The sequence below is a fragment of the Centruroides sculpturatus genome, unplaced genomic scaffold, assembly GCF_000671375.1.
Source record: "Centruroides sculpturatus isolate CEXI.00-Female unplaced genomic scaffold, Cexi_2.0 scaffold217, whole genome shotgun sequence".
Taxonomy (NCBI): domain Eukaryota; kingdom Metazoa; phylum Arthropoda; class Arachnida; order Scorpiones; family Buthidae; genus Centruroides; species Centruroides sculpturatus.
Genome location: NW_019384750.1, coordinates 767,139 through 789,451, shown reverse-complemented (window position 1 = coordinate 789,451; position 22,313 = coordinate 767,139). Strand labels below are relative to the sequence as shown.

The 22,313-nt window shown below is 31.0% G+C and overlaps 1 protein-coding gene across 2 annotated transcripts; it reads right to left on the bottom strand.

Moving 5' to 3' along the window:
* Positions 1-541: 541 nt before the first annotated feature.
* Positions 542-17,011, bottom strand: LOC111628554 (ragulator complex protein LAMTOR4-like). Of its 2 annotated transcripts, none has more exons than XM_023372379.1 (4): positions 16,799-17,010; positions 5,770-5,847; positions 1,017-1,134; positions 542-902 (listed from the first exon to the last, which is right to left on the bottom strand). In XM_023372379.1, the coding sequence occupies exons 2-4, from the start codon at positions 5,842-5,844 to the stop codon at positions 805-807; spliced, it is 291 nt and encodes a 96-aa protein (XP_023228147.1). In that variant the 5' UTR covers positions 5,845-5,847; positions 16,799-17,010; the 3' UTR covers positions 542-804. The 2 variants fall into 2 exon arrangements, with proteins under 2 accessions (XP_023228147.1, XP_023228146.1); XM_023372378.1 differs by having other exon boundaries at positions 550-902; positions 16,870-17,011.
* Between the last annotated feature and the right edge of the window lie 5,302 nt (positions 17,012-22,313).

Below are 22,313 nucleotides of genomic sequence, written 5' to 3'. Positions count from 1 at the left end.
GGTCCACAATGGAGTGTTGAAGAATGGGGCCAGACCACTATAATTGTAAATATCTGAAAAATTCCCAGGAGATTTTTCAATCCACCTGGATTCATTCTTGGTCTCAGAGCTGTAGGCTGAAACCTTAACCACCTGGTCATACAGCCATTGCATTTTTAAAATTAAACAAGATGACAACCAACAGTAGATCCAGAAGTACCCATGGGGAGGCTAATTCAAAAATTAAAAACATTTTAATAATTAATAAGTACCTTTAATTAACACATGCATGACAATGATTGCATTCTAGATGGTTCAATAAACTGTACATATTTGTCATCATAAATGCTTTTTAAAAACATTTTGAAGTTTGAACAAATAAAATTAATGTCAGTAGAGAGCTTTTGCCTCTAGCCTTTTTCCCTTGTATCAACCACTGATGACAACAAAATATTGTGATAGTTATTTAACTGAATATTTTGTTATAAGTGTAGAAATGAAAGTTTAGCTATTACAAAACTTTAAAATTTTACATAGTAAAGCAGAGAGACAATTCAAATACACTTTTTATACACTTTATTCATATTATTTGCTTAATAATAATAATAATTATTGCTTATAAAATTTTTAATATAAAAAACAAATACATCCTATTTACAAACAATATTCAAATTATTATAATAGCACATACATAATAAGTCAAAGAGAAGTTATTGAAATTTACATTTACTGATTTATATTACATTGTTCAAATACAAACTGTTAAAAGGAATTTAAGATCTTATCAAAACATAATTACAAATGCAAAACAAATTGTTTCTATTATTATACATTTACTGGCTCTAAAGGAACATATTTCCTTTTGACTACATGGATTTTTTTGTTAGACACAGCAACTACGTAAAAGTGGTCATCATATATCACTGAAAAATAAAAGTTTTAATTCTATATAAAGTAACTCAATTTTATATTTTATGAATTTTTTTTAGTAATAAAAATTTAAAAATTCTTATGCAAATAATTATATAACAACTCACCCGATAGTGTCTGAAAAAATTCATTACTATCAACAGTTAAATGAGACTTATCTGCAACTTGTACCATAGAAGAAATAATATTTGCCGTATGTTCGTCATTTTCTAAATCCCCTCCAGACTGAAATATTCAATAAAATAAGAATAAATAAAACATTGTAAAGTTTCTTCACAAATTTCAGAAAGTTACTAATAAAAATATTTCTAAAAATAATTGAATTATTAAAATGATAAAAAATTAAAATTCTTTTAAAAAAATCTAGAAAGTGAAAGAAATAATTACAAGTAGAAATTACAATAAAAAATGTTTTTTATTTCATTCAAATATAGAGAAATTGAACTTCATTTTGGTGAAATATATACGGTATAAACGTTCAGATGATAAAACTCAAAAAATTTTCTAGGAAAGTATTCTGTACTTCTCTTAATTTTAAAAGAATCTAAAGTTCACTTCAATGATAAGTTCATTATTTACCATAATGAACTGATAATGAATGATTAATATATATATGTGGTATATGGTTTCATCTCATCATTATCTAGAATTGACAATTCTGTATGGACCTGTTTTACCTACAAACATCAGAGTTGTGCATCTTTAAAGTGTGTCCAGAGACAGTAAGTCTGACAACCCATGACTAAATGGCAGAAGAGGCAAAAATGATCATACATTGTAACCATAATCTTATCATTAAAATAAAGGTTCTTCAAGAGTTGTTAAAATATCTGTCTGGTAACAAAAAACGTTAAATAAATTGTCCAACAAACACTTTCGATCTTACTCAAGATCTGCATCAGGTTAGAGTATGATCAAATTCCAAAATCAGAACGATTTTAAAAAGGTTAAAGAACTCCTGGTAATGGCTATAAACTAGGCTGAAAATGTTAGTTTAAAAATATATTGCCTTTAAGATGGTAGTTTATTTTTATTTATGTAATGCTTCTCTTTATAGTGATGGTGTCTCAGGCCAAATCTGGCCCATGAACATATTTGACACGTTATTTATAAATAATAGAAATATCCTACTTTTGTATATATGGACTATATAAAATATCTGTGGCCCATCTACTTATAATTTATGTACAATTTAACCCATCAATCAATAAATTTGGGCATCATTTCTCGAGTACAAATAATTTAACAGTATTGAATAAAATTTTAGGAAATTTTTGATATTTTAATGGATATATCTAGTCATTTCTCGAGTACAAATAATTTAACAGTATTGAATAAAATTTTAGGAAATTTTTGATATTTTAATGGATATATCTAGTCATTTCTCGAGTACAAATAATTTAACAGTATTGAATAAAATTTTAGGAAATTTTTGATATTTTAATGGATATATCTAGTTGTAGAGGCAAATTTTAGACATTTTGAAAATAACTTTATTAACAATTAACTCAAAAACAATTACAGTTCAGTCTTTTAAGTAATCACCATCAATATCAATAATATAACTTCACTTTATCCGACACCAGAATATAATCAATTACGTACCTCAAATCCTGTTACCGGTGTGCAGTTAACGTGAAAAAACAAAAATTTAAAATTTCATGAACATTTTTGAACCTTCAACGGTTCTTCTTCAGGCGGTGACAAATTTCCGTTAGAATCGCCACTGGTAACAGGCTTCAAGAATATAATAATTGAATATAATAACCTTTGCTGCAAACTTTCAATTCCATAAACATAGAATTATGGGGTTTTTTTTAAAGAAAGTTTCAAGCATTGTTCTCAGAAAGGTATTGTCATTAAACTGATCGAGTTGTTGAGCTAATTCTCTGATGATTATCTGTGGATTATAATCTATCAATTGCAGGAGATTGTCATCAATGGTGGAATTGCTATCTGGATGGAGTTCAAGTGAAAAATCTCCATCCTTGAATTTCTCAAACTAATCATAGTAGGTTTGCCTGTTGACTGTGCTTGCCAAATGCCTTGCAAATGAGATTGTGAGCCTTCATTGCATCATGGCCACTTTTGAAGTGATAGAGCAACAGCAAACAAATGTGTTTTGAAAATTTCATACTTTTATTTTATTTTAACAAAAAACAACAGCTATGCACAAAGTGTTTAGCCAACAGAAAAAATGGGAAAGGAAAGGAGAAGGGTGAGGAGATAAAAAGAAAAGAAGGGAAGAAAGGAAAGATTCCTTTGAGCAGTGTACATAAGGTTACAACTCTCTTTATGATTAATGTTGGCATACAGTTTTTAGGCTGCAAAGCCATGGGTCTAACTAAAAGAAAACCTGAATTGCAGCATACATCATATCAATAAGTAGTGCAGCTATATAAAAGACACACAGAATCAGGCCCGCCATAAGTGGGCATGCAAGGCGTGCATCACACACGGGCGGCAAATCGAGCGATCGGTCAAGTAATATTGAAAGTCACTGTCATAATACCCACCCTACTTATAGCATAAGAAATGTCTTCACATGGAAAAAAAATCCGACTGGCATGCAATTACTATATTCTTATTTATATTATAGCCTTAACAGCGCCTCTATAGGCATTTATCAGAACTAAGATGCAATGTGGCAGATTGAACCATCCGGCGGTGCCCGAAAGCCAAGTACCCATAGTTGTGCTCCATGACAGAAGTTGACAGGACTGGCGAAAATAGGAAATTCCCACAGAGCTTCCTTCTCAGTTTGTACTTGTATGCATTCGAACAGTTCTATTGCATATCAAATTGCAATTATTTTGTTAATAATTCTTCTGACATGGGTCTAAGTATAATTAATGATATTTTAACTTGGTTAGGATTTAAATCTGAAGCTTAAATATGATTCAAGTAGTGAAACAGACATTGACGGTACTGATTTGTTTAATGAAATCAATACTTTAAAGTTGCATTTTCCAGAAAACCAGTCTAATGATCCACAAACCCTATTACAATATCTTTTTACTAATGACTTAATTTCAACATTTCCGAACACAGCAATAGCACTAAGAATATTACTTACATTGCCGGTTACAGTTGCATTTGGTGAAAGGTCCTTTTCAAAGTTAAAAATTATAGAAAAACTATTTAAGATCAACAATGCACCAGCAAAGACTAAGTAATTTAGCTGTAGTTTCAATTGAATATGAAATCTTAGACAGCTTGGATACAAGAAAATTGATAGCAGATTTCACAAACATAAAGGCAAGAAGAGTTCAATTTCTGTAGATAAACATTTATATGGTTTTACACTTAAGTAAACAAAAATAACTTAGTAATAATAAATAGTTTTTCTTTGTAAAGTATTTATTTTCTTTTTTCACACCCTTATGAGACAACGCTAAAGAGCCTTTCTGGCAAGCTCAGTCGTAGTTAAACAGGGGTCGGCATAATCGGTATTGCACACGGGTGTTCAAACAGCTAGCGGCGCCCCTGGACAGAGTAAAGTTTAAAGCTTAAAACTAATACTAAAATAATACAGAAACTAAGCTAGCAAGCCAAGAAAATTTCATATTGTAAGAGACATTGCTGATGCATCTATTTCCAATGAAATATGTGATGAAATGCCTCCTGGTTACTCTACTTATATACCACATTGAACATTCTGGAACATTTTCTTCCAGTCATTGAAATATCTAAATTTCATCTTTATAACCTGATATAAATACAAATACAGTGGAACCTCGGTATACAACCTTAATCCTTTCCTGATGTTTGGACTTATACCAAACCAACCTTTCCCATAATAAGTAATGTAAAAATGATTAATCCATTCTCATGTAAAAAAAAATGGCTGGCTTTAAACATCTCGCTTTCCTGGCTAGTTCCTGCTTGATTTTTCATGAGATCAGAATGTATCTTTTTAGCTTTCTCGCAAATAATTACTTCTGATACACTGTCTCTAGCACACTGTTTTTCAGTTATCCAAAGCAAAAGCAATTTCTCAACATGATCTAATCTCTTTAATCTCTTTTTAGAAATTGATTTAACTCCTTTCACAACGTTAGCAGATTTAATAAATGTCTTCATTTTTCACGATTGTCGATATTGTCATTTTCGGAATACGGTATGCAACAGTTAAATCTCAAACACTCATGCCACCTTCGTATTTCTCAATAATCTCTTTTTTCAGTTCCATTGTGATTCTAGTCATTTTTTTAGTTTTCTGTCGCTTTTCATTTGCCTTTTTGTGATTCATGATTAATAAAAATAATAAAATTTTACTTACGAATTAAAATCAGAAGAAATTTAACAAAGTTATAAACCATTTCACCGCGAACATCTAGTCTGGTCTAGTACACCGATAGTGCTACTTGTTCATAGATGGCATGTATAATTGAATTAAGTCGTATACCGAGCAAAATTTGTTTCGTCCAAACAGGACATATTCCGAATTGGACGTATTCTAAAGCAGACGTATATCGAGATACCATTGTATTTTATTATTGAATAAGAATGAAGTAATAAAGATTGTTGATAAACAATGTTTAACATAAGAAACTTATCCTTAAACAATTTACAAAAGTAACAAGTTTTCACAGTAGCAAAGTGATAAAGGATGGAGGAAATCCAAAATGCACATTAAAACAAAAAACAAGTACTGTAAATTTAAAGAGTTAAATAAAAATGATTCTGTAAGTTTGGCATCAATGAACTGGAATGCAACACTAGTGCCTAGCACTTCCACAACTATTAAAAAGAAACAATATGGTTCCAAAACAAAAAAGAAAAACTAAATAAATAATTTAAGAATATTTAGTTTTATTGTTACTTTTACTTTAAAATAAGTTAATTATTATAACATACAGAAATTACTGCACCATCTTCATTAATAACTAGATAACCAGTTTGCTGTGGAATACTTTCAAGGCCTGAAACCATTGTCTGAAATAAAAAAAATTCAATCAATCACAAAAATATTTTATTGTTTTAACTGTGATATTGAAATATCTCTACACAATGACTTATATTTATGAAATTAATATAATTAAATTTATAAAATTTTTAATTATAACGTAAGTCTAAGTAAAAAAATAAAAAATAACAACATGAAAACTTATGCTATTAAAAAATTTAAACAAGAAATGTGTTTCTTTTCGTGAATAACCCAGTTTATTAACAAATCATCTTCAATTTAATTTTTACAAAAAAATTTGAATTATCAACAGAATGAAATATCATTACATTAACAATACACATTTAGCCTTAAAAATTAAGGCTAAATGTGTATTGTTAATGTAATGATATTGTGTGTAAAATTTTTGATATCTTTTAGTTCTTTATTGTTAATTTTTATAAAATTTCTTTAACTTAAAAAATATCAAAAATTTTAAAACAATGGAACCTGATTAACTTGAACTGGGATAACTCAAAGTTGTATTTATTTGAAGTCATATTCTTTCCTCAACTGGCCAACATAGAGAATTACATGTTAAATAAACTATTTAACTTGAATGGGGTTTCGATACAATATTTTCATAAACTCTCTGAAAGTTTAGTGTTCCATTAAATAAAATAATTAATGTCCATCTATCAAAACAACTAATCACAAACTTTCCATAAAGTGCAGAAACTACATACGACTAAAAATAAGTATTGTGTTGTGTGAAGGCAGGCGGGGGTGGTGGCTTCCAGAAGCATGTAACCTAGATACTAACTGCCATTCAAACATTTTTTTTTTTTTTGTTTTATTTGATTGCTGATGGATTTCTCCAACTATCTGATGTAATAAATAAATGGAGTTTTGATAAATTACTTTCAAAAAATGATTATAGTTCAATCTATGTAAAAATTTTAACCTTTGAGACAAAAGTTTAAAATGACTTCCAACAACTTAACACTGCGTTGAATAATAACAATCCACGAAAAAACCTTTTTTTTACGCGTGTTATATCACAATTAAATTCCACAATTTAATTGACATAACACATGTAAAAAAAGGTTTTTTCGTGGATTGTTAAAAGTTTAAAAATTTAACAATCGTAAAGGATAGTTTTTGTGATGTAAAATAAAAACAGAACAATTCTAGGTGCAAAATTTAAAAAAAGTCCTTACTAAATACTTAGGAGTGAATGGATTGATCACTGGAAAGAGAATTTCTAAGTAGCTTATTTAACCATTTGATTAAGCATTTTCAAGTTTCTGGATAACACCAAGAGGTTTACATTGATGCAACGATTCCATATAATAAGGCCCACAGTAATATTATATGGATAGTTTATCATCAGTCACCAATAAACAATAGACAAAATCTTGATTTTTTGCCAAACCCCCATAAAATGAAACTTTTTAACTTGGAAGTCCAATTTTTTCCCCCTGACCAATTTGAGTTAACCAGATTCCACTGTAATTAAAAATTTTTGCAGTAAAGCCTAAAAAAATTACTTACATTACCAATAATGCTAAAAAAACAAACTCATAGGTATAGTCAAGTAAATAATTTTATAATAATGGGAATCCCTAACTTTTATAATCTAATACATAACAGAAATTGTTTTAATTTCTAGAGTTCTCTTCAATATTGTCACCCTAATTTAACAAATTATTAATTAAAGTATCACTCTTTTAATGTCAAATATGTAATTTCATGTTTCAATTTTTCTTCTGTAAGTTCTCATAATATGTAAAACAAATTTATCATAGAAGGCTTTATTTAATAGACAATGTGATTTATGAATTTAAAAAATCATATAGAAATTATAGAAAAATACATAAAAAACAATTAAATAAAGGTTAATCTAGAACAAAGTGAAAAGAAAACTAAAGATCACAATTCAAATATATACATTAAAAACAATTATTGAATAGAATTCATAATGTTACATAAATATTAAAAGATGGTAAACTGAAAGATAATTATAAGAACTTGAAGAAATGTTTAGAATATCATATAACTTCCTGTATCAAATAATAGATTTATCTACTGGAACTTTTCAAAAAAAAAAAAATCAATCCACACAAACTTTAATAAACAAGTCTTCAAGAATTTGGTATAACTGTAGTTGTTTCCATACTTCTAGTTTTCACCAACAAAAATAATACTGATGCCATTAACAGATTTTTGGATGATCATTGTATGTACATGTTCCTTTTTCTTTTATCACAACTGCACAGTACAATAAATTTTAATTTTATTAAAGAAAATATTCCGAGAAATTTAATAATTATTAACTAACACTGTTACTAATCACCTTTTGATCTTTTATCTTAATTTATCATTTTATTAATCTAAAATAATGATTAAAAAAAATCACATGCATAAGCATCCATTTCTTCATTATTATCTACGCAGTAGTTTAATTCAGCACACAATTTTTATTAAAAACTTTTGAAATTATCAAATTTCAATAATCATAAATTGTGAACTTGCAAACTTTGCTTTGTGATTTCCAATTTGAATGTAGCACTAACATTATACTAATCTATAAATCATTAAAGATTGAATTTTGATAAAGTATTTCCCCAGTGTAATCACATTTATTGATTTGCTTTCCAATTGCATAGTTTAATACATAATAATCACTCCATAGAAAGATTCTTGTTACATAATTATTGAAATTATTTTCATTTAGTTTTAATTTTTTAATATATAAATTACTAGCTAATGTGTCCAGTGCTATCCAGGCAAAAAATAACAAGCATTAAAGTAAAAACCATACAAGCAAAAATTATTGTGACAATGTTGGGCAACAATTTTAAATCATATTTTTAATTTATTTAATTTAAAATATACCTTAATAGTCTTGCCCTGTACATCAAACTTTTCCTGACAATAATGGTGTCATACCAGTCATTAACTCCATTCTATGGAAATTTTTGAATTTAAATAATTTTTCCTTGCCTTATCTTTTCAACTCACATTTATTTTTTATTTGTACTTGATTACTTCTTTTTCTCTCTTATTTTTTTATATTGTTATGACTTTTATTGTCAAGAAAGAGATAGAAATCTTTAGGCTCAATTAAAATTTTCCTAATGTAGCTAAAATAAATAAATGTTCAAGTTTTAGATATTCCTTATGACATATAGGACAATAACAAATGGCCAACTCATGACATCAACTCATGATTTTTATTAGCTCAAGGCAAATAAACTGATATCCAGAAAATGTTTTGACAACTTAAATATAAAAATAAGAAAAATTCACTACATACAAATATAAACATCTAAAAATCCAATATTTAGATTTAAACTAAATTATTGCCAGATTTCATTGGGTTACATTAATGCTACTAACTACTAATTAAATTTCAAGTAATTTGCATACCTCTAAGTCAAATTGCTTGAAATTTAATTAGTAGCGAAAATAGAATTAACATAGCCCAATGTAATCGGGCAATAATTTGCTTTAATTGAAAAATTCACTGTCTGCTATTATATTACAGCAGACAAAAAAATTAATAAATTAATATTCTATTTTGATAATTTTCATAATTCTGAGGATGTTTTTCCTTAAATATATTTGGATACCTCTCCTTTTTATCTCTACATGTCATATCATATGTCATGTTGCAAGTTGTTTCATTGCTTATGAAATGAAAAAGGCTAACTACATTGTTTTAAATGAGGAATCTAAAGTATGCAAAAATTAAAATCCAAATAAGAATAATATTTCTAAAATTTTAAGAAATAGATTTTATTTTTCTATTTAATATTAGCATTAATTATTTTTAAAAGATTTATTTTGCAAATAATTCAGTTACTTAGTATGAAAATTAGTCCATCAGTTCAGCATTTCAGGTTAGATATACTGTTGATGAAAATTATGCACAGTGGTACCTTATACTTTGAACTAACTACAAATGCTAAATTTGACAAAAAAAATTTGTTTCAGAATTCAAAGCTTCAAAGTTTGAATGGTGTGCGCAGTGAAAAAAAATGCACTCGAAACATACACAATCTGTTGTGTGCCCAAGTTATCTTTTGCTCTTGCATTCATGTTTTCAGTGCTTTTTTCACTTTATTTTTGGTGTTTGATTATATGTATTGTGTGTTATTCTCCAATTTTTCACAACGCAATTTTTTATTCATAAACTTCTTTTCGTTACCCTGTACATTTTGTATCATTCTGTCCAAAATTTCCTGAAAGGAACTTTTTAAACCATATTTGACACATTGAAAGTTTAAGAGCATCATAATATTATTTACCACATACATCATAATATTTTTTACTGTTTGTGTAGCATTATATCCTTCTCAAAACTCCAAGTATAATATGCCTGATATGTTTTTTATCTGAAAATATCTCAACTTGATTTTATTGGAACAAAATGTGAAATAAAAAGTTTAAAATAAGCTTCTAAACAAAGAATACAATCTCACATTAGCATTAATGTGTTAAATTTCATAACTTATTATTAATGTTAAGTAACAATAGCTGTTAAAAATAAGCAAAAACTTTGTTCAACCCAATATAGCTTTTACTTATTAACTATGGCATCCAAGAAGTGTGTGGAAGCAATAAAGTCTAAGATCCACAATTGAGATAAAAAAGAAGGAACTTATCCATGATATAGGTATAGCAGATCTGGTGGCCATGTTTAAGATGCCAAAACCAATATGTGACCAGCAAATGGAATTTTCTATTTATTATACAGTATTTACATATTTTATTTATTGTTTTCATGTTTTAATTTATTATTTAGGCATTTAATTGTGTTATTTTTATCTTAAATTATGTGTATTTACTGTTTTACATTTATTGAAATGGGTATTGTTTAGGGTCTGAGAACAGATTAAGTCACTTTCCATTATTTCTAATGAGAAAAATTGAGTTACACTTCAAACAATTCAAGTTCAAACAGCCTCCTGGAATGAATTAAATTTGAAGCATGAGGACCACTATATTTGTTCACTAAATTCAATTTATATAAGAAAGATTTTGTATTCTGCAGAAATAATATGGTATATTACATACCTAAAATTTTTTCAAGAAAGGTAATAACATATAGTTATGCTAAGTGTGTTAAAAGTGGAGTTGTGACAAATCAATTACTGTATTTGGTACTTTTTGATGTGTTAATTGATTCATGGATGCACAGATCAATAGTTAGTTTTGCCATTTTTTAGATTTGAGTTTCATAAGTTTGAGGAATTGTTGTCATTTGAGTTTTATCTGAAATTTTTAAAAGTGAATTATCCTTCTAAGTGAAGGAAAATAAGTAGAATTCTTTTAAATTTTATCATTCAATTAGTAATAAGAAAATAACAAAAATAAATAAAAGTACTTAATTGTAAGTTTTTAAAATAATCACTTAGGTTAATTTTGAAATATGTTTCAATTTTTTGAATAGTGTACTTCAATGTAACAAAATCAACAAAAATTAATTATAAGATTTTAAAAAATTCATTTAGGTTATTTTCAAATAAACTTTGATTTTGAATTTTAGAATAGTGTACTTTCTCAACTCTGACACACAACACTGTGATGTGGCACAAAATTAGAGTGACATGTGGAGAAAAAAGGAAAGTATCTATATTTGTTCAAGAGATTCAAGTATTTAATAAAAAAATCTTTCAGATCTATAATAAAATATTCATTGAACAGATTCTTAATTATAATATGAGTGATGTCTAGTAAAACTGCTTATAGCAGTTTTGTTAAATCATTTTACTGACTTTCACTTTAAGTACTAATGAAATCTGGAAACATTAAAGACAAAAATTTAAGATAACTACCACAAATGGAAAGTTATTTCAAAGTCAAATATTTCAGTCATATATATTTTAAACTTTATTTCAAAGTCCAAAAGCTTTCATAAAACTTTTTGGACTTTGAAATAAACTTTGAAATATGTCATTGGTTGCCTTTGATAATGTAATTTTTATATCAACTAGTTTTGCATGATTTCTGAATAAACATTTTAATTTATAAAAAAAATTAACATTTACAAACAGTAAAGCAGAAATAGTAGAGGTTTTCCTTTAAACTGACATCACTGAAGTACAGTAACTTCTACAAACTTTACAAGGAAATATACCCATCATATTTGATTAAGTTTGAAAGGATTTATCTCATTAGCTATAAACATAAATCTGGACACTTACAAAGTAACATCCATCAAACCTACAAAAGAAATTTTTTTAAATGTTTGATAATGAGTATTTGAATATATTAAAAAAATATTCTCCTCCAAATAATCTTTTAAACTTCGAACAGCTTCAATTCTTCCAACTCCAAATAAAACATTTTGTTTTGGTTTTTTAATGCAACGTATGTAGTAGATAATAGTTCGACTTATAAACTCATATTTAGCCAGAAGAATTGTCAACTGTTCAAAATTTTACAACCGTATAGAATTTCCATTATTTTTTTTTAAATGTTCAGAAATGTTCTGAAAAATGAATGAGGTTTTTTAGCTCATCTTTTTTCCTCATTAGTTGTCATTCCTAACTGTAATCAAATTATTTCCATTCCTGCCAATTTACAATTATTATTATTTTGGTCTGTGCACACCAAGGAAGCCCACAATAAAAGTGACGGAATGGTGATGGATGAGTTCCTGATACATCTGGAATAGCTTTCCCATGAAAAATTCCTGGGGTTGCTTGCCCAGATTTGATCCCAGCTCCCCAAAGCAATAGACTGACATCTTAATTCTCTTGGCCATCCAATATCATCATCATTATCACCATCATCATCAAAGAACAGGAAAAAAATATGTTCAATTGTAGATTTTCTTTTGCTCATCACTTTTTTGAAGATAGTGTGGTAAAAAAAACCACATTATGTTCAGACTTTGTTACTCTGAAAGTTGGCAACCCTATTAACCAGTCAAATGGACAATGCAGTTAAGGTATCAGCCTCCCATTCTGGGTGTCCCAGAATCAAATCTGAGTGAACAACTCTATACTCTGTCTCAAGCTGATAATGACAGACAACCAGGGATCAGCCTGAAAAATTTTAAAAATAAAAATCCCAATCATTTTGTCAGTTTTAATTTTTTTTCACCATCAATTTTACTTATTAATTAGCCTTATCACCTTGGAGTCTGAAAAGCAAAAGTAACATGTTAAGCTGTCATTTAAAAATAAGAATCATTTTTGAATAACTTTTTAATGAATACAGTAGAGCATCAATTATCTGAAACAATTCAGGACTGGGATTGTTTGAAATAATATGGTATATGGATAACTAATCATTTACTTTTGTAAATGATTAGTTACAAAAGTATAGTTACAAAATGTATACAGTACAGTTTTGTGTTTAATATATTTTGTATCACATGTCTTACAAATACATATCTTAAATAAAATAGTACATTAAAGTAGGTCTACAATTTAGGTTGGCAGGGAGGAAAAAAGTGCTGTGGCACCACAGCACTAGCAGAAATTTGAATTTTCTGACTGGAACAATTTTGGTTAACCAATGTTTTAGTTAATCAGTATTTGGATAATTGATGCTTTACTGTAATTCCAACCAACACATTTGATCACAATGATTAAACAGTATTTCACACGTTATGTCATATCAAAATTTTTATACTTTAGTATACTGATAAAAGATAAAAGTCAATCCAAAAAATTCCCCAAATTTTCTGTCAGTCAATAAAAAAAATCCCAAATCTGTAGATGCTGGACAGCATTGCATAAAAACTGCCTTTGGTTCTCAACGTCACTTCAACGCTTTCCTATTTGAACTTATCATGTGATGTCATGACATTGATAAGGTACATGGTGAACAGGATACCCATCTCACAGAAGCTCAACGTTCTGCTGTTTTTCCTGAAGCACACTTTGTGATTCAATTTCTGAATGTTGAAATAAGTGGACGGTTTTATCACCAGTATTATATTTTCATCACCACTTCAATAAAAATATCACCAAGTGGTGATTTTGACACAACATGACATCATAAAATTCATTGTGATAGGTGAACTACTGAAGAATGCCAATATATTAGTATTTACATACAATACAGTTCTATCAAAAAATTCATTTACAGAAGATTTACATTATGAAATTATTCACAATAAACCACAGGAAAACTGTTATAAACATTCAAAACAATCTTTTATACTTGCCTTTTTTGTGCTCAGCAAACAATACTTCACACTCAGCAATCTTGAACAGAACTAAATTTCCCACTCTGTCATGATTTGAACTTTTATTAGCATGTACTCTTTTTTAGTTTTCGTATGTTAGTTTAAAAATAAACAAAGTATTATTGTATTGCTTATTATGAATAACTTCATAATGTAACAACTCCCTTAAGTAAATTTTTTGATGGAACTATATTGCGTGTAAAGTCTTCAGTGGTTCACCTATCATGATTTTTGTGACATAACATTGTCTACATCATCGTCAACTTAGTTGAAAGCATACAGAAACTTGTCACAAATCTATCAGACCACATCCTTCACCCAGCCTTTCTACTGTGGGCCTGAAAGAAACTCATCATCTTCATATCTAAGAAATTAGTTTATTAACCACTCAGCAGTGAGTGACGACTATAGTCGTCAAGGGCAATCGTGTAGAGGTGAGGGACAACTATAGTCATCAAATTCTTTTGGGGGATATCACCAAAAACTAGCCTAAAATCACCATGAAAAAAAATTCACATAAAAAATGAATTATGTAACAATAAAAAAGACTTTTCTTTACTAGACATAACTATTTACAAAATCTTTTTCCAAAACAGTAATGAAAAAAAAAACACGTGGAAAAATACTTTAAAAATTTCCCACATTTATTCACCACTACTGGGGGGTAGAACCATACCCGACTAGTCCACTGTTGAAAGATTAACAATGTAACAGATAAAAATTTTGGTTAAAGTGTACTTAGGTAACTCCAATGGTGGTGCTTCTGACTGTTTATGCTCCTGACGGACTCCTACCAGAGGGGACCCACTGGCAGGCTGCCTAGTGTTTAATGTCACTAGTTATTGATTCACAGTAGTTCTTAAACAAACAAAGAAAAAAAAAAAAGGAAATGTCTATTGAAAATATAATTAATCTAACCTAACCTAACCGAAGCACTGCCATTGGGGTTACCTGGATACACTTTAACCAAAATTTTATTTAGTTTTGACTTTTATCATTTCAAGATTATTTTGCAATTATCTATATTTAGACAATTTGGTCTAAATACAGGCGGCCCTCGATTTTCGCACAATTCGCTATTTCACACATTTTTAAAAATTTAACTTTTTAAATATTTTTGTCAATAATGAAAAAATTTCCTTCCATGCAGAATGCTCATATACTACAAAGTGTGGTAACTCACTCTACGTTCTCTGCCACACATTACTTCCTACAATAGCGGACTTTTCGGGATCCTAATCACTACTGTTTGTCCGAGCAAGAGTTCAAAACAGTTTCAGTCTTGAATTAAGGCATGCATCAACATGTGTGTTTTGCCAATTTATTTGTTTATGTTTAAATCAGGGGTGTCCAACCCACAGCCCAATAAATGTGGAAACAAAACCAACAAATTGGTTTATTTTATTTATTTTTTTTATTTCAACGGCATAAACTCAAAAAAGAAGTTTCACAAAGCCATAAACTTTTATACATATTTTATTTTTGAGTGAAAAGGAAACATTTTCAAATACTTGGAGATGTATGAATGACGAAGGAATACTATATAAAGCTGGAGTTGTGACTCAATGGATTATAGACCCAAATTTGAGAAAAGGAGAGAAAGGTCAAAATATAAAAAGCAGTGAGAAAGGTTAAATAGATCTTCTGTTATGCAAATATTGACCCTTAATTTTCCAACCGTCCTCACTACTTTTTATCTTTTGGCCTTTCTCTCCTTTTCTCAAATTTGGGTCTATAATCCTTTGAGTTCCAACTCCAGCATTATTTAGTATTCCTTCCAGCATTGCAAGATTTGGCTACTTTGTGCCAAATTTGGCTACCCTTTTTTAGTTTGGCATAAAAATTATCATTTGGCACATTGGCTACTTTTTGGGCTATATATTATTTATAAATACTGATATATTAGTTGAAAAATGCACTTTAAAATGATGTTTCGTCTTTTTTTTTTATTAATTAGAGATCCAAATAAAACAAATATTTATGTTTTTCAAATAAATTTTTGTTTGTCTCCTTTATAATAAATGAATTTATCTATTTCTAAGTAAAAATTGAAAGTGTCTGTAGAAGTAATTTTTTAAAATATCATTTTTTGTAATAAAGTTTTAATACTTATTACTATAATCTAGACATGTTAATCCTTAAATATACTTGTATATTTAAGTATTAGATTGCAAATATATTATATATACTTGTGGCCCAAAACGCCATGACTTCTTCCAATGTGGCCCAGAGGAACAAAAAGGTTAGAGACCCCTGGTTTAAATATTTCATCTTTATAAATTGATAATCATGAGTGAGAAACAGAAAAACTGCAGTGTTGATACAAACAAAGAAATTAAGGACTCATAAACTTCATACGATCGAGACAAAGATGGAATTAATTAAACATTCTGAAAATGGTGAATCTTTTGCTTCAATCAAACATTCGTACGATGTAAACATATCTACAATATGTGCAATTTTGAAAAATAACAGTAAAATTAAGGAATAAATATTTTAAACACAGTTTTTGGTGCATATTTTTTTACATTTCTCTACTTCCAAACATTCAACATTCACACACACTTTCAGGAACCAATTATGTGCTAAAGTCGAGGGTTTGCCTGTATTGATAAGTTCGATAAATCTTTGTGTAATATGTGTACTTTGATCTATCTTTCAACTAAATTCTTTGATTACTTAATTTATTGAATGTAAATTAAAGGTATCCCAAATCTTGTAAAATAGCACTATGAATATTTTTAAAGTAAACTGAAAAGAGGTAACAAATAAGTAACATCAAAAATACCTACATCACAACCTTTCTGTAATTCACTTATAAATCTAAAATATTATTCTTATAAATATATAAATCAAGTTATACCCAAGTTATTAAACTGTACTTGTAATCCTAATACGTAGAAATAATTACGAATTAGAATAAATCACGTAAAAATTAAGTTTCCTTAGGAAGGCTGACGAGAAGAAAATCATATGATAAGAAGAGCGCCCTCTACATACTTGTGGTCAGAGGTTGGCTCAAACTATTAAAAAATGAAAACTGATTTTATAAAAATTTGATATTTTTTAAAATTAAAATATTAATTATTAATTTTAAATCAAAATGTGAGTTATAAGTCATAACTATAATTTACTATATTACGGCTCATTGAATTATTAAATGCATCTGATGACTTACGCGTGGCTCTTTCTTTCTTTCTTTCTTGTCTTATTAATATGGAGACTCTAGCCCCACCATACTCAACCTGCGGCCCGCTGAGCTTTTGTGAGTGGCCCGGACGTGAAAGACAACGGAAAATAATTACGTTCACTTCTGGAAATAATTACCACTTCTGGAAAATAGTGCCCGATCAATATAAGACTGTAAAAAATGTGCTCAAATTTTACTTACGTTGTTCGCATCAACGTATCTATGTGAAACGTCATACTCAAAAATTAAATATGCAAAGAACATATATAGAAACTGGCTTACTAATTCACACTTGGATGCCGTTTTATGAGTAGCATGCAGCAGTTACAAACCTGATTTAAATGAATTGACAGCTGGTGGGAAGAGCTCTTATGTGACATGGGCATAATCAGATCCTTGTCCAGACTCGGCTCACGAAGGGAACCCTGAATTGGGTTAAGCGGGGTAAGCTGAATAATTGAGCGAAGACGACTTAACACCGTGCATAGCTTCTCCACTATGTATTCCAATTGGGAAATACGATTGGTTAGGGTCAGAATGTCATCTGTCTGTCCAATAGTAGAAAGAGCTGTCTGCTTTCACAACGAAGGGTCCTCTTGGGCAGTTTGGGGGGGGTGAAGCTACTCTTGTATATGATTTTGGGGAGTTGCTTTGCGAGCGCTTGGCTTCTAGGTAAGAACAGCGCTGGATGACGCTGAATTTTAACAGGCGTGCCTCTTGCTGATAGGCTGGGCAGCGGGGGGAGTCCGCGGAATGTTCTCCTCCGCAACGCACACAGCCGGCCGCAGCGGCTGAGTGCGTTGCGGCCGGCAGTGGTCGGGTCATGGTCAGCCCGCAAGTAATACATTTGCGGCGGCCGCGGCATGTGGTGGGAGAGTGGCCAAAATTGAGGCATCGCCTGCATTGGCGTGGGCGAGGAATATACCCCTCACAGTGGTAACGTTGGTAATAGATAGTAACGGATTCCAGCGGGGAGGCGCTGGCCACAGAGAAGTAAACAGTGGAGCTAGGCACGATATTATCCCCGTCCCGTCGTGTGAAACGACGTATCTCTAGGATTGGAAGGCGCGAGTCCGAGAGGATATCGTAAATTTCTTGGGCTGTGATCGACGGATCCACCCCACGAAGGAGATAAGCGGTGTGGGCACAGTCCGGGACCAGACGGCCACGGACTGGTATCCCGGCAATATCAGGAATACGAAAAGCCGCTTCTGCGTCCTGGTGATCCCGAGTTTTGATTATTAGAAGACCATTACGGGAGTAACGGACATCTTGCAGCAATTCCGATCGGGGAAATGCGGTTTGAAGCTGCGTGGAGCTCAGACGGACGAAGACGTCGGAGAGGTCCCTGTCCTTCCAGAAAAATCTTATAGATTTGGTCCGAAGGGAGGGACGAACGGATGGAGAAGAGTTTCTCCAATTCCGACAGAGGAGAAATAAATTTTAATTCGCCGGAAGTTAGGAGTGTTTCCGATCCCGACGGTGGCTGCTGAAGGCGCTCGCGCGACGGCGACGCCATGACCGAGTCCGGAGGAGAAGCCACTCCGGCTGAAAGAAAGAGGAAAACTCCTACCTGGGTAGAGAAAAGACCAAAGAGGAAAACCAGAAGCTAAAGAATAAGGAACCGCAGTAAAGTCGACGAAAGTCCCAGGGAAGAGTTACTTAAAATCATTGAAATCGAGGAACGAAATGAGCACACCAAGATGGCGGTTGAATTTCGCTTTTTTTCACGCGTGGCTCTTTCAAAAAGGGCTTCGTTTTAATAGAATTATCATGTATAAACATCAACAACCTAGCCATTAAAATTTAAATATTACTTTTTATGTTATATAGTAATATATATTGTAAATAAACACAGCATTTGTTTATGCAATAAATGTTTTTTCTTAAACAAAAAATATGCACACATTTTTTAAGGGGTGCAAGAGCTTATTTTCAGATTCAGGGGGTGCTGAACACTAAAAAGGTTAAGAACTACTGATCTAAACAAACCACTTTTAAGTTAAACTATTCATAGGGGAAAAAGGTATCCAATGTCCCAGGGCTGAATAAATAATTGACTATTTACACAGTGGCGTAGCGTAGAAGAGGCAGCAAAATTTCACAATAAATAATAATAATATCTTGTAAAAATTTGAACCATTTCATCTCATATTTTTGTTGCATCTACGATTCGAACCGATTGAAATGAGCACGGAATTTTTCATTACTTATTCTGTGACAAAATTGAATTTTAGTCTTTTAAATTCAGATACCTAAATAAGGGGGCTGCGAAATTTTCCTCCGCTCCGGGCGGCTGACATCCACGCTACGCCACTGTATTTACAACTAATAAAGCTGCCTCTCCCTACAACTGGTTGAAAAGTGGTTTGACAACTGCCAACTTATGTTGAAATGGCAAAAAATAATCAAAGACGGAATGACCGAGATAGTAATATGTCAGTTTACCGCTCTGAGGACTCTGAATCAAATCCAGGAAAGCAACCACTCAAAAATTTTAATAGACGGTTAGTCGCGTCCCGACTTTCACTACCTGGGCATCCCCATTGTTGGCCTGGCAGAATCCACGATATGTGTAATTAAAAGGCCTCGTAGTGCTCACAGAGTTAAAAGAGTTTAAAATAAAAAACACCAGTGACGTGCCGTGACATTTGATAATAGGGAAGCTGTGTTTCTGTAAGAAACCGACTTCCAGGGGCAATCAGTTAATTGCGTGTCTAGGCCCTCTAAGGTCCATTCGTATTCGTTTGTTCGATAAGCTAGTAAAAACCGTAGACTTCTCTAAATGTATTTTTAATAGATTATCTGGCGTATTTAATAAATAAACAAATTCAATATAATTGCCTCTGTTATTAGATTCAATAGATTCCCTAAGTCCTCTAAATGCCAATTCTTGCTTTGATAAAAAAACATAACATTTATTAATTTAGATATATCTATTAGCCGTAACTATCTTGTTATAATTTCAATATATATTTTATGTTATTTACTAATGTTAATAGATTGTCCATCATTTGTTTTCTAATTCGTTTTAAGACCAGGTGTCCACGGATATTTCCAAAATTTACAACTTTTCGGTCACTCTCATTGAACTAGAAAAATTTCTGTCTTTATTACATCTAATATTACGAAGAAATCAGTCCCCACTGTACTTGGCTAGAGATTGTTTAAGTAAAATTCCAGCTCTTTCAGCAGGGTTTTATTTATGTCCCTAATTCCCAAAGCTGTTAATTAATTAAATAACTACTTCTTGAGTAGAAATAAGTTGAAACCGGTTACTTTGAACTTAAATATTTGTAGTCTTGGGAAATAAGCGGAAAGACAAATTTTTATGACAACGGATATACAAATCGTAAGTTTAAGGAAAATAAATTCTAGAGCTTTTTTGTACCTTGTGCGTCTCATTCATTACATTTAGTTGTAAATGATGCTGCCAAAGTATCAGTTAATTTTTTAATATTGTTCAAGAATTAGACACGTTTTTATTCTGTATCCCCTTATAGATGGGACATGCTAATACAGTGGTGCCTCGTATAACATACGCCTCGAATAACGGACGCTGCGAACAACGGACTTTCTGTTTGGCCGTTACGTGACTCGAGCAACGGACTGGCTGCGAACAACGGACTTTCCTTTCGGCAGTTACGTGAGGCGAACAAAGGACTTCCTGCGAACAAGTGCGAATGATGTTTCCACTCTTTTGCCGTTGCTAATGACAATCTGCTATTTTTATAATATATAAGTATTATTAGAATATATTATTAGTATATCTGAAGCACAGAGCTCCCTTTGGGATTCGACTTGCTCCCTTGTTTATTACATACATCACCTCAGTGCAGGATATTTACATTTATTCAAGTGTTTTGCAAATCATGGCTTCTAAAAAACAGAAAGGTGATTTCAATTGAAACAAAGCAAGAAATCATCAGAAGGAGTGAAAGTTGACAAAAACTTTATCAAATGGGGAGAGGTTCAGGAGTTTACGAACACTCACTATCCAAACACAGCTGAGGCCAACAGGATCAAAAAACAATAAAAAGAGGCTTGCTGCAATGTGTAAAAAGTCTGTATCTGTATGAATGTGTGAAGAAAGTGTTCCTCCACGTCCTCCTCACAACATCTGACTGCCCGGCATAATTGGTGACTACTCCATTTTCATTATGGTACAGTACGGTTATTTTATGCTGCGGAACGAATTATATGTTTTAACATGTATTTCTATGGGAAAATGCTTTTCGTATAACGGACTTTTCACTTAACGGACGTGCACCTGGAACGGATTAAGTACGTTATACGAGGCACCACTGCATAAGTAGTTTACACATTGAAATCTGTAAGTGATACAAAATGGAAGAGCAGAATAAATATATCAAATATTTTAATGGATTTTTAAATACTCCTGTCAACTATACAGAATTATCATAAAAACATACCAGTAAATTTCTATCGATTGGGTTAAGTTAATAATCTACTCTCGATTCACATAATAGGGGTGATGACGGCTAAATAGCTAGCAGGCAGGCGGCTAACAGCCCAGAACCGGTTCTGGATAAAGTCATTGGAAGCGTTATACGATATTTTGGTGTGTAGCTTCTACCAGCTAAATCGCGTGAGGTTGGTGTTCTGTAAAGTGCATGCGCGAATGCGTATAATCTGGCTGCTTTACACAATTCAGATATTTTTGCCGTGTAAGCTGTCCCGTATTCGACAATACAGAACTTTCCTTCCGCTACTGATATTCGAATATACAATAGCAATTTTATCGGTTTTTTTCACATGTAGTATAGAAATTTGTAATAAAATACAAGAATGCGATTATAATAAAATATTAATTTTAATTAATTCAAAGTACGTCAAAATATGAAAATAATCGCACAATATGTATTTATATTTTAGAAAATAAAAGAGAAGCGACGCTTCCACCGCTTCCAAGGACAGCACGCCACTGAAAAACACTAAATAGAATAATAGCATGCCATTGTTTTTGGTGAGGTTTAACCTTCGAGGATAGTTTGTTACTGTTTTACTATATGATATTGACAGTGATAAGGTCACAAAAACGTCACATAGATGATCTTACGAAGAAAAAGTATTGGAAGCAGGCAAGTCTCAAACAA

What these genes read in the sequence shown, in the direction of transcription:
- LOC111628554 (XM_023372378.1), bottom strand. Translation starts at nt 5,844, where the DNA reads ATGGTTTCAGGCCTTGAAAGTATTCCACAGCAAACTGGTTATCTAGTT. An exon ending in AAGATGGTGCAGTAATTTCT is followed by an intron (nt 1,135 to 5,769) that starts GTATGTTATAAT and finishes TGAATATTTCAG; the next exon opens with TCTGGAGGGGATTTAGAAAA. An exon ending in ATTTTTTCAGACACTATCGG is followed by an intron (nt 903 to 1,016) that starts GTGAGTTGTTAT and finishes TTTATTTTTCAG; the next exon opens with TGATATATGATGACCACTTT.